This window comes from Protopterus annectens, chromosome 1.part0 (assembly GCF_019279795.1).
Source record: "Protopterus annectens isolate FY-2018-M chromosome 1.part0, PAN1.0, whole genome shotgun sequence".
NCBI classification, from domain to species: domain Eukaryota; kingdom Metazoa; phylum Chordata; order Ceratodontiformes; family Protopteridae; genus Protopterus; species Protopterus annectens.
This window is the reverse complement of record NC_056725.1, coordinates 639,155,548-639,169,844: the sequence shown is the minus strand read 5'-3', so window position 1 is coordinate 639,169,844 and position 14,297 is coordinate 639,155,548. Positions and strand designations below refer to the sequence as shown.

General features: G+C 37.4%; 1 protein-coding gene across 1 annotated transcript in view; it reads right to left on the bottom strand.

The window, feature by feature from the left end:
- LOC122793057 overlaps positions 1-14,297 on the bottom strand; it is a 1,451,532-nt gene that overhangs the window by 150,701 nt on the left and 1,286,534 nt on the right. Inside the window, exon 9 of the mRNA XM_044060785.1 lies at positions 3,652-3,721. Coding sequence (XP_043916720.1) covers positions 3,652-3,721 — 70 coding nt within the window. The remainder of the gene's footprint in view (positions 1-3,651; positions 3,722-14,297) is intronic.

Here is a 14,297-nt window from a genome sequence, read left to right as displayed (position 1 = left end):
TTCAGGCTGAGAGAAGTTACCTATGTAGGTCATTTACTCACCAGTTCAGGTGTACAACCAGATCCTTCCAAACAAACAGCCATTCTTGAGATGCCAGCTCCAGACAATGTCCAAGACTTGCAACATTTTCTTGGTATGGTCAACTATTTGGGCAAGTGTTTACCAGATTTCAGTGAACTATCAGCACCCTTAAGAGAGATGACACACAAAAATGTAACCTGGTCCTGGTTGGACCACCACCAAAGAACATCCGATGTCCTGAAAGAGAAAATTGCCACTCCACCTACGTTGAGATACTATGACATCCATAAACCAGTACCTCTCTCCTGTGATGCTTCAAAGTTCGGTCTTGGTACAGTTATTCTTCAAGAGGGTAGACCAGTAGCCTATGCATCGAGAACTCTTACCCAAACTGAGATGCAGTATGCTCAAACTGAGAATGAACGCTTACTAATTGTGTTTGCATGTTCGAAGTTTCATGATTATATTTATGGCCGACCTATCCAGATTGACACTGATCACCAACCCCTAGTCACTATTTTGAAAAGCCCATCCACACAGCTCCAGCAAGACTATAGTGAATGATGCAAGTACAACTTCAAAATGGTCTATACGAAAGGCAAACTTCTTTATCTTGCTGATACCTTATCCAGATTGCCCAGAAATATCACAGAACAGCTTGATGAGGAGACATGTGACTTTGATGTCATATAAGTGAGTCATTTTTCTACCACGAGACTTGATGAGCTCATAGATCACACAACATCTGATCCAATTTTACAAAAGCTCAACCACTTCATCAGTATTGGATGGCCGTCAGAAAACAATCTTGTTTACAGTCAGAAGTACAACCTTATTTTCCTTACAGAGACGAGATGTTAATGGAAGATGGTATCATTTTCAAAGGACCTAATGTCACCTTTCCAGCATCTTTACAACAAAAGTACATCCAGATTTTACATCATGGCCACCCAGGTTCCAACTTTGGCCTTCTATGTCAAAAGATATCCAGAAAGTACTTTCATCTTGCTCAATTTGTAGTAGTACTAAACCGCACTTGCAAAAAGAACCAGTTCAGTTAAACCATATTCCTGAACTACCTGGGTCGACAGTAGCCACTGACATATTCGAGTGGAGCATTACTTAGTGTTAGTAGACGCTTATTCAAATTGGTTTGAGATTGATCTACTACCTAACCTAACATCCAGTACTGTCATTACTAAGTTGAAACGTCATTTCTCAGTCCATGGTAGTCCACACAAAGTTATTTCTGACAATGGTCACCAGTTTATCAGTCATCAGTTTCAGAAATTTGCAAGAGAGTAGGACTTTATCCATGTTACTAGTAGTTCTGAGTACCCACAGCCAAACGGCTTAGCCGAATGTGCAGTACAAAGTGCAAAGCATTTACAAGAGTGATCAAAGGGTGACAATATCAATGTTTTCTTGAATTTGCTTATCTCAGAAATATACCCCGTGACAATTTACTTGGTTCACCTGCTTAGAGACTTCTACCTAGGCAAACTAGAACTACCTTGCTAATCAGTACAAGTTTGTTGGTTTTCAGTGCGAAAAGCATCAGAGCAATCAAAGCTCAACTTTTCAAAAAGCCTTCATCCCAGAGGTCTTATTATGATAAAACAAGCAGATTTCTCAGTCCGTTGAAAGAAGGAGAGATAGTGATAATGCAAATGGTGAAAGGTTTTAATCAAACTGGTCAAGTGAGAGATTTATGTGCCGAGCCAAGATCCTACATAGTGGAATCTGAGGGCACAGAATACAGAAGGAATCAAAGGCATCTGCTTCCGGTGTCTGAATCATCACAGCATCATACCTGTGATACAGACTCTAAATTTCAGAGTATTTCAGATAATGTTCCTGTCAAAGGACATGTCTCAGTATCCATGCTTTTTCCTGATGTTGTCCCTGATATTCCAGAAGCTGAACATTTACCAATGACTGTCCCTGTTGCTAAACCCAGTCCTAATTTTTATGTCACATGATCAGGTAATATTTCCAGACCTAGTGTAAAATACACAGCAACCTGTACATGATTGTTTTATCTGTAATTAGTTCTGTATAACTGTGTGCCAAATATTGTCACATTATTGTGCATGACCAAAATCTCAAAGAGGGAGGATGTAGATCAGAGTGTGAGCTGTATCTCTAAGAAGTTTTACAGTCAGTGGGCACGTGCATATAAATACTGAGCACGTGCAGGCAGCAGTGCCATTTTGAGTGAACAACCAGAGTGTTAACATGTATGAGTGAAGTAGTCAGTCTGTTTATTAGTTTGTTTAAGTTAATGTTACCAACCCTCCATCCAAATGTGTTTGCATGTACTAAAGCTGCTTAAATCATCTCCACGCCTGTTTGTTTTATCCTGACTAGACGAGCGACACTCCCCACCCCCTGCTAATTAAATATACCTACTCCAAGATCGCACTACATTCCAGAACAGGGTAAATTTCCCGTTTGTGCTGTACCACGATCTCCATTCAAAACATTAAAAGTTTCAAAACTTCGATCATATGGTCCCGACCATATGACTTTCAAAGATATATAGATATATATATATATATATATATATATATATATATATATATATATATATATATACACACATATATATATATATATATATATATATATATATATACACACACCACACAGCCCCCCACCCACCCACTTGCACTCACACAGTCATCCATTCCCAAACACACACACACACACACACACACACACACACACACACACACACACGCACACACACACACACACACACACACACATACACACACCCACACACGCTAAATGACCCCCTCATTAACTCCCCTACAGCCACCTCCCAGGAAGACACATACACATACACTCACACACGCACCCCTTCATATACACTTAAGCACACACTTCCTACATTATCAATAAACTCTCCAACACTTACCTTTCCCATGATTGATGAGCACAGTCTTTTGGTATTATTCATAACTCCAACATGGAAGGAGTGGCTGTACTAATCTATACAGTTGAACCTTACCTGAGACAGTTCTGGAGTAGATAGCTAATTAGCATATGCCTCTCCCCGCAGCTGCCTCATTAGCATATGGCATGGCCGCAAAGACAGCCCAAAGCAGTGCTGCATGTCTTCGTGCAAAAGCATGGTGACAGAACTGTCTCTGATTTCAGAAATGTTGCCTCGAGGTGAATACTTTGCAGTGTTGCCAGTTCCGTTCCACCAGAGCAATTTGAGACTTACACTTCCATGTTATTGCAGTTCTGAGGATAGTATTTAACAATCCTTGAACACACACAACAGGAACTAGTCTTCAGACAGCTGCAAATTTGAACAGTGTATTTTGCTCACAAAGATATACTCCATGAATACTGTGCACTGAAGATTAGGCATTCATTGGCTAGGTTGCAGTATTATTCTTGTTTAAATTTATTTTCAGTAATACATTGTCACTGTTGATGTGATACCACCATAACATGTGCAAAAATGGGAAAAAGAGGTTGTGGATGGGTGGATGGATGGAAGGATGGACAGGCTGACATCAGAGCATCGTTTTACATTTCTTTGGGTTTTACTACTTGCTTAATAAAAGTTACATTACCAAAATTTAAGTTGCTATTACTAACAATTAATCTTACCTTCCTCTTGGTAGATCTGTAATTCTCTTTTTCTCTCCTTCTCGATTTGCAATTCTAGTACTCTCTGTTTCTAAAAAAAAAATGCTTACATCATTAAAGCACACAACACTTCTCAAGAAACAGAAGCCATACATGTAACTTATAGGTTCATGGGTGCTTACTAGGCTACTGATCTGTGAGGATCTTAAGATGTCTAGCCTTATATTCACACAGCTTTCAGCCTTATATTTTGCATACAAATAAAATGGAGATGGGCTGAACAAAGACATATTGGGACATTTGTAAGTTTCCTCTCTCCATGCGGGAACTTAGAAGTTCAAAGTAATTTTAAAGTGATTTCTTAACTTAAGACATTACTTGTTAGACGACAGGTGGTCAGGTAATAGATAAGAGGAATATGTAAGCACAAAATAAAAAACTGTAAATTATCAAAAATTCATCAAGTAGTTTCTTACGTACAATGTATTCTTTACCAATACAAAACATTTAGGAGAGGAAAAGTAAGTTGAGAAGAAATATAAACATTAGAAGGGCAAGTCCTCAAATTGTTGAATGCTTGCCCCATAGAATGAAAAGTATTAACAGTATTAGAGTCAGTGAGGCATGTAGCTATGATTTTTTGGAATTTAATGCATACTTCCAAAACACAGCTCCTTGAAGGGATTGAAAGACTGATGTATAATGTAGAGGTGACTTGGATTCACTTGTGAATGTTTTTGTGTGAACTGTAGCTGAAAACTGTTCATTTGCAAGTCCTTGTTATGAGGACCAGCTTGAAGCAACTTAATTTGTCATGAGCACTTTTGTGATGCTGCGGGAGTTCTAAAATTCTAAGAACAGTCCAGGTTACTTCTCCCTGTCTAAAAGTAAATAATCACAATATTTTGAATCATATGCTAAGATGTGAATTAATACAAGTTAGATAATAAGTAAAAGGCAGTGAATTACATTCTAAACCACTGACAGTTATTAAATAGTTCTGAATGTCTGCAGTATACCAAAGGGACAGTTTATATACTAGTGTATAAAATGACACTTCTGATAAAAAAAATTAGGATTGTTTTTCTCTGTTATTGTCTCTTTTTAATGATAACAAAACGTAATCTCTCACAACAATTAATTATGGAAAGTTTGAATCTTAAAGGAGAAGCCCTTGGGCTTCAGGCTTCTGGCAAGCTTCTGGCAAAGGCTCTTGCCTCCCCCATAGTGCCTTTTTTAGGCAATACCATGAGGTCAAAATTACCAACATGAACATTTCATCAGAACGCAAATTAAAGGTCATGCTGCTAAACATTAGGAGTCTAAACATGAAACTGCACTCACTGCAAACATTCTTAACCCTGGAAGATGCTGACATTTGTGCAGTCACAGAAACCTGGCTCAAAGCTGTGGACAGCACCACAGCCATACCAGGTTACTCGTCCTATCATACATTCAGACCCCAAACCATGGCCAGCAAAGCAAAAGGAGGTGAAGTTGCAATATATATAAAAGGCATACACACCTCCAAGCTGGTCAAACAGTATGATGCACAGGAGACACTCTAGATGCAGTTAATCATACATTGATAAGACCCCTATTCAAATCATAGCTAGCTACAGATCCCCAACTTTGACTTAAGCTGCCCACTCCACCTATCTGGACTTCATCAAATCTATCAAGATTCAACCCTTTACCCTGATCCTGGGCGACTTTAACTATCCAACCATAGACTGGAAGAACTACAAATGCCAAAACACAAATGCCCAGAGATTCCTTGATTTTGTCAATGCAAATGCCTTGGACCAGTTGGTCGACACCCCCACAAGAGGTGATAATATCCTGGACTTGGTATTAACCAACATGAATAAGCACTGCAGCATCCCTACAGTCTCATCCTCCCTGGTAAGATCCGACCACAAAGTGGTCACTTTCAAAGTCGCCATCTCCCCCCCCCCAGCTAGAGTCAAACAAACAAACTTCTCCAGAGCTGATTACAACCTCCTGAGGGAAGGTATAAACAGCTTCACAGCCCCTTTCCCCTCCATAGGAACTGGCACATATGTCAAAATCTACACCAAAGTATTATACAAGCATTTATATAGCTGCATGGAATGGAATACCTGGCAGGACAAAATCCTCCTCCTCAAGGAAGAGTAAATCTGTCTCGTGGACATCTACAATAAATCAACTCTATAATAAAAAGAAAAAAAAATTGCTGTCCAGGACCAAGAAGGAGCAGGTGCCTAATTAGAAGCAATCTCTCCTTAGCCTGAACAAGCAGATAAGAGCACTAGTGGAATCCTCCAAAGCAAACTTTTAAGTCCAAACTGGCCACATCTACTAAAGACAGTCATAATGCCTTCTTCACATATGTCCACAATCACATAGGACGCACTAAAATCTGCTCAGAACTGGTGGTCAAGGACACCACATACACAAACACTGTAGATATAGTCAACCAGCTTCACCCCTCTATCACCCTCATCAGTAAATCAGGCCATCCCCAGCACTTGACCCCCTCCCCTTATATCTAGGAAGCAAGTTATCACTGCCCTCTCAAAGGCAAAAAATACAGTCTCTAAGGGACCCAATAACATCCCAGGCTGCATCCTACATAAAGTCAGACAGGAACTTGCAGCGCCATTAGGCACCCTATTCAACCAAAGCCTGAGTACCGGCTTCGTCCCAGCCGAGTAGAGGAAAGCCACTGTCGACCCTCTGAACAAAGGTGCAGCATCCACTGATCCAGGAAATTACAGACCCATCAGCATAACTAGCCTGATCTGCAAGGCCATGGAACGGATTATCATGGATGTCATTAACAAGGACATTGGCAACCTCCAAACACTTGATCCAACACAGTTTGGTTTCGTCAAGGTGAGGTCATGCTTATTAAATTTGACTGACTTCTTTGAGACAGTCACCAAAACCATGGACGAAGGGAAGATGGTGCACACCGCCTACCTTGACCTGGCCAAAGCCTTCGATACTATTCCTCACTTGGGTATAATAGATAAACTCTCTCAACTAGGAATCAATCTGTATGTTACCAGATGGGTAGCAAACTGGCTCACTGACAGAATCCACCAAGTCAAAACAGGGGAAGCCACTTCAAGCACTAGACTTGTACTGAGCGGTGTACCCCAGGGATCAGTCTTGGGGTCTCTGTTGTTTGGGACATTCTTTTCTGAGGTGCAGGGCAAAACCAATGGGCTATGGCTGACCAAGTCTGCAGATGACTGCAAGCTGGGCACTGTTCTCATTTCCCCTAGTGATGCAAATGACTGGTGCCTCAAACTAAATGCCAAAAAAATGCATCATCATCCCCTTTGGGGAGAGTGACGTCCCCACAAATTATCACACTAATAACAAGGTCCTAAGCACGCAAACAGTCGTGAGGGACTTGGGCACCCAGGTTGATAGTAAACTGACTTCTGACCACCATATTGCCTCCGTTGTACAGAAAGCTACCTACATGGCCTAGGGACAAGGGACAAGGAAGTCATAACATTCCTGTAGTCTTCCCTTATAAGACCCATTATTGAGTACAATGGCCCTTTCTGCATATACCTCATAAAGCACATGCAGCAGCTGGAGAGACCAAAGAGGTTCCTCACCAGGAGAATCCAGAGCCTCAAACATCTACCCTACACAGACAGGCTAAAAGCCCTGTCCCTCTACTCAGTCTCATACAGACTCCTCAGAGGTGACCTCTGTCTGGCATACAAAGCAAACTCAGACCCTGCCTTGATGGGACTGCTGCATATCCACAAGTCCCTCTACAGTAATCCACACGCACAATCTCAAATAGGACTTGTTGGTGGGACAGATTTGCATCCCAGAGAATCCCCCTTCTGTGGAATAGACTCCCTCTCCATGTCAAGCAGAGTACCTCATTAACCCTTTTTAAGTGCAACCTGGATAACTGGATGAGGAACAGAAAATACATCCCTGGGATTCTACCTGTGTCCCTGCTGGACAGTGGCATGGGGTACTGACTTGTCAGAATATGGGCTAAATTCTTGGCTAGGCTTGTAAAGGCCTCAGGGCCAATAGCTTAATAACTTCCTATGATCCTATGAAGATCTTTCAGATGTTTATTCGGTTAGTATTAGACACAACATTTAAGGGAAAAATAGGACCGATTCTAACAATAACTGAAGAGTATCAAATATATAAGGATAAATAAAAAAGTTCTATTATATGATACTCTACACTAGGATTATAACTAAAATATAAAACCTAGGAATATAGTAATAATACAAGAGATAATATACAAACAGAAAGAGAAAGAGATCAGAATAAGTGAATAGGCATATAATTAAAGAATATAAATATGTCTACAAGGATGGGAGGCTGACATAGTGGTTAAGGTATTTACCTTATAGGCATTAGGTGCAGGGTTTGATTCTCACATGGGGTAACTGGCTGGATTTGGAAAGGCCCACAAGGACACTAAGCCTGGTGTTAATTTGTTAACTTGTGGTCCTTTGAATGACTTTACACATGGCAAATTAAGTAGAATGAGTATAAAATCATCTGACCTACAGACTGGTGAAGATGACAGTGATAATCGACTTCCTCCTTACAGTAGAATAATGTGAGGTACAGGAAAGTTGAATGTACACATATTCACTTTGGTGAACGTATAATAAAGATTCTGAACACCTGTTTAACTTTTCTTATTCATAATAACTCAATGAAAAAACACAATCCAAGTCCACCGTTTGACAAAAGTTTAATAACTCAGAATATAGACAGGATAAGTAGCAAAACAAAGCTTTCGATTAAAAAACTCTTCTTCACTGAAAACTGTTCTAACCTAGTACAGGCATATATACAACAGCACAGCCAATTAAAATGCAAACTCAATGTTAGCAGCAATTACATCTTTAAAGTGCCCCACATCTTATAAAAACTTTTCCTTTAAAACTAAGCCTTAATAAGGCTTATATTCTGCCATGTCTAGCTTTTAAAATTGGTTTTATACTATTATTTACACTCAAACCTGGCATATAATCAGCTCTAAAAAATTAATCCATTTATATTCAGCCAGTTCTGTCTTGTTTATTGTCACCCCACTTTTGTTCTTAAGTACTACTTGCAAGATTCTGAAATGAAATTTGTGCTCGACACCAACAGTTGCTACATGTTTAGCCAAGGCATTTGTAAGAATATTCATACGAATATCAGAACAATGTACACTTATTCTCTCCTTTAGTTTTTTATTTGTCTTACCAATATAAAAACATTGGCAGCACACACAGTTAGCAAACTAAATCACATTTTCTGTGTTACATGTTCCAGTAGCTCTAAATTCAAATGTCTTTTGACTAATTGGATGTACAAAACATAAATCCATATTAATGTCTGCACAATGTGTGCAGTTATAACACGGTTTAGTGCCAGATTTAATAATAGATTTTTGTAGCACACTATCTCTCCTTACATCCTTATAGCACAAATATTGCTTTAAATTCCTTTCTCTTTTAAAAACAAATTGTGGTATCTCACCTACTACATCAACCACTTCTTGACTGGATGTAAGTATAGTCCAGTTCTTTTGGATTATCTGCTTAACAAGACTTGTATGCCAGTTATATTTCATCATATAATTTAATTTATTCATAGTCCTATTTGGTTTGGCTTTCTCCACCACAGTATTATCAGTCCTACCATATATATATTTATATATAAAGTATTTAATAAATTCTGTACATATATGTAATTTCATCACACCTGTTTTTTTTCTCTCTTACATAAATGTCTGATTTTAAATGTATCTCTATTAATATTAATGGATTGAATAATCCAATATAGAGGGGAATGTCTGTTCAAATACTTGCAATTAAATAAAGCTCAAATAGTATTCCTACTGGAAACACATTTACTTAATAAAGATGTAAATACGCTTTTATAAAAGAATTACTTGGTTTTAGCACGTTCTGGCTTTAGGGCTAAAAGAATGGGTACCCTCATTTTACGAAAGAACTCATCAGTAATGCTTAAAGTAAAAGAAAGCTATGTTGATAGAATTGGCATGTTAAGTATTGTTATAATTGAGTGGAACAGAAAACTATATAAATTGCTGAACTGTTACTGGATTCCAGGGGTTGGAGCTAAAGATGCAAAAAATTACTTGGACACTATAGCCTATTACATGAAAGGTGAAGTCATAATGGCTGGTGATTTTTAACTCTATTTTATTAGACAAAGATTCCACTGCAGGTAGGAAGCTGGGAATCACATCTTCAACCAAACAATTAATGATTTTTTTGTAAATCTAATGAATTTAAAGGATATATATGAGCTAAGGATTACTCATGCACATAAGGAATGCAAACAAGCATTAATCAATTTTTTGTCTCAATCTGCCATCACATACCAGAGAAGTTTTAACAGTTTCATTTCCGTCATCAGACCATAATGTTATAATTTAATATTATTTTAAAAAATAACAATCAAAGGCATCACAGGAGAGTAACAGCATACATTACTAAAATAAAAGGATTCAAGGATTGGCATGTTAAAAAGATCAAAAATTTCCTAGAATTAAACATGAATGGTGACGTATCTGAGATTGTCCTGTGGGACTCACTAAAGACCTACTTAAATGGAAGTGTTACAAGCTGGTATGCTAGAAAACAAGAGAATGGGGAAAAGAATTGAACTGAATACACTACAGGCCAAAACAGACACACTAAAGCTAAATCTACAACCAAATGGCACTATCAGTCTGAACTTAAAAACTTAAAATAGAAAATATGCCGAAATTCTAAATGACAAACTTCAGGCATATTCAGTAAATCCTTTAAGCTTGCATAAATGTGCCCTTAGCTCAACAAAAATTAATAAACTAAATCATATCACAGAAATTATAACACATATAAATAACAAAAGAGACAGAAATTAAATGTATACTTGAAGGCTTTCAAATATTTTATGAAAATATAAATAATAATACAAATAAGCTAGATAACGATGATACAGTTGAAACTTTTCTAAGGGAAAATCTAAATAATAAATTAACAAGTGAACAAATAATAGCTCATTCACTTTAACAGAAATAAAAGACCAAATACAAAAATTAAAAAATATAAGGTGCTGGACTTAGATGGTCTTACACCAGAGCTATATAAAATACTACCAACTGATGAAGTTAAAATATTAGATAAGGTCTACAGAGAAAAAAAAACAACTGCTGAAGTCTCTTCATCATGGAAATATTCTCTTATATTACCTATTTTAAAGCAAGATAAGGATCCTACAAAGTGCTCATCATACAGACCCATTTCACTTTTAAATGTGGACTATAAGACATTCATGTCCATTTTAGCTAACAGGATTAATCTACTTTTACCTAAACTAATTAACAATGATCAGACTGAGTTGATTTTAAATAGACAAGCACAGGATAACACAATAAGAATATATACATTAATAGATTATGCAAATAAAAATAAAAAAATAACTTTCTATCATTAGTCTTGACTTAGATAAAGCTTTTAACTCAAGTTAATTGGGTGCACCTATTTAACACACTTCAAGTGTAAAAATGTTTACCTGAGCTAATTGCATTAATTTTAAGTTGTACAATAACACTTGTGCTTATGTTAAAATAGGTTCTTTTCTTTCTAATCCCAGGCTGTCCATTACCACCTTTACCTTTTGCATTATCTATAGAACCCTTTGCTAATACAATTACATCACATAAGAATATTAATGGTATCAAAATAAAAGAACATTTTGAACTGAAAAGTCATCTCCTTACTGATAACATATTACTAACAATATGAAATATAGAAAATGCATCAGAACAGAACATGTAATTAGTTCTATGAATCAGTTTGAAGAAATCTCGAACTTAAGATTTAATCATAATAAACAAGTACAATATTAATAAAAAAAATCATACAAAAATATTCTGACCTTAATTGGAACAGGAGTCAAGTTAAATACCTTGGTATAACCATTATGTCTAACAGTAAAGAAACGATACAAACTTTCAGCAGGTTGTTGATAAAATGTTAAGTTTACTCACACACTGGAACAAATTCTTCTTTATCACTGAAGAAAGATTAGTGCTTATTGAGATGGTAATTCTCCCAAAAATATTGTTTGTCTTACAATCTTCAGTACTATCTCCATGAAAAAAATGATGAAGATAAATAATATTCTACTTAATTTTTTTGGCATCCTAATTAACCAAGAGATTCCTTTGATTGGCACAGAAAAGGCTGGAATAATGGTGGAACAGGATTCCCTGAAATTCAACTGCATGCTACTTCAACAACTGCAAATGTTATAGCATTATGGATAATTTTGTCTTATGATTCAAAATGGAAACAAATACATCAAGAAATATTATTAGTAAATAATAAATATATCACAACCAGTCATAAACAAATAGCCCCTAATAGATTTATCTGGTTATTAAAAAAGGTTTTTGCGTAAATGGAATTACACCCTCTTCTCAAATTTCCTATTTAAATAACATTTACTCTTTCCAAAAGTTCACATATTCTAACCACTGTATTAAATAGTTATCCCAGGATTTAATAAAATCTGTGTAGGATCCGTGTAGAGCCCACACGGAATGTTTCTGTTTACACAGCCATGGTTCCTCCCTGGCAGCGCTCCTTACATATTAATTATGGCTCACTGCCAAGGGAGATCAGACTTAAATGGATACTGAATCCACGCAAGTAGGAGTGCATAAGCTGTCCCATACTTGTGGACTGTCCAGAACAGGTAATAAGCCTGGACAGGTAATAAGCACAGGACAGTAATTGATTTTTAAAAAATTTAATGTTTGTTTGCGCTGAGCGGTGCGATGCTTAGTGATGCTGAGCTGCATTTATGCATATGCACCTTACATCTGCTAAATATCTACAAATAGAAACCGGATATAATCAGTTGAAAATTTTTTTTGTCTTTCCCTCTTTGTGCAGTGTGGCACAGTGCTTAGTGATACTGAGCTGCACTTATACATATGCACCTGACATCTGCTATATATATCAAAAAATAGAAACCAGACGTAATCAATTGCAGGGTTTTTTTGTCTCTCCCGGTTTGCACGGAGCAGCACAGTGCTTAGCAATGCTGTCAGACGTCTAAAAATAGAAACTGGATGCATTTAATCGTTGTAGTTCTGCAGTGCAATGCACAAACGCGTGCAGCTTTGCTGCTCAGTGCTAAAAGGTAACCTATATACTGCGTCCCTGCACTATCTAAGTGGTTAGATAGGTTGAGTCATGAGCTACAGTGTAGTAGATCCCAGGTTTGAGTCCTGAGCACCCATATGCTTTGCATTTATTGCTGTGAAAATGAGTTAGCTGACCGAAACATCACTGTAATTTAAAATTAAAATATTGTTAAATTTAGCAAAGCTGCATGGTGCTAAGCACACCTTAAACATGGTTAACTGTCTACTCCATTTGAGCGATGCTCTGCTTCGCCTAAATGGTTTCTGCGAGTTTGCATGATGCCAAGTAATGCGCCACTTTTTGGAAAGTTGCCGTATGATGAGTAAGGGTGGGAATGTAGCCTATATAAAGGCCAATAGGCAGGAATTACACACATCAGGTAAACACGCAGTACTGTGCAGTATACCATCCAAATATCAGTGAATGTTGGGGTTTACCAATATTAAGAGTCACTGCTCTGGTATGCTCATTGTCTGAAATATGCTGTAGGTTGCATTCAATTAATAGACTGGGTTTACAGGTTATTTATTACATGTCTGACACAGCTATCCATGGTCTGCATGCCAGACTTGAAGAAGCAATAAAAAATAAATTCTAAAGGGTGATGGTGCTTTTTTATGTACTGTTTTCAAATAAAATGTGTTCAGTATTCCTGCATTCACTGCATGTGTGTTCTAATCTGACACCGGTCAACTGTTAAATGCATAGCAAGAAAGTCTGAAGTACAAACTGTCTGAAACAAATGTAGTGCATTACCAAGATTAAGGTGCAGGGCTCTGTTCCACCCTTTTGTCTGAAATACTGCTATATATTCCACCCAGGCAATGAACATGGTATACAGGTAAGGTAAGTGAAATTCTGGACTGCTATCCATGTGTCTAAATACTAGATTTAAAAAAGCATGTTATCAATAAAGTTTACAACAGTACTGTGCTTTGATAAGTAAATTTTCAAATAGGTTGTTATTATTCCAGTATTCACTGCATGTGTGTGCCATTCAGACACTACTCAACTGTTACATATTAACTAATAAATAATGCACCAAAAAATGTCAGATAAATGTAGTGCAATATCCAGTTTAAGGGTGAAGTTTGAGTTCTGATCATTTTCAAGAAAGATGCTGTAGACAGCACATAGTGAATGAACAGGGTATAGGTCAACAGATGACCTCAACAGCCATATATGTGTGTAACTGGCAGATTTCATCTGATGTCAGTCATTAGAGTGTAAAAGGAGATGGTGCTTTGATAATTACTGTAGGCAGCTAAAGTGCTCATGATGCATATGTTCACCGCATTTGGTTTCCAATGTGATACCGCACACAGCTATGCATGTGTGTAAATGTAGGATTTCACACAAAATGTTGCAAGAAACATCTCAAAGATGCTAGTTTTTTTCAGAATTCATTATACTACAATAAAGTGCACATAATTCATGCAGTCACTGCTTGTGTGTTCT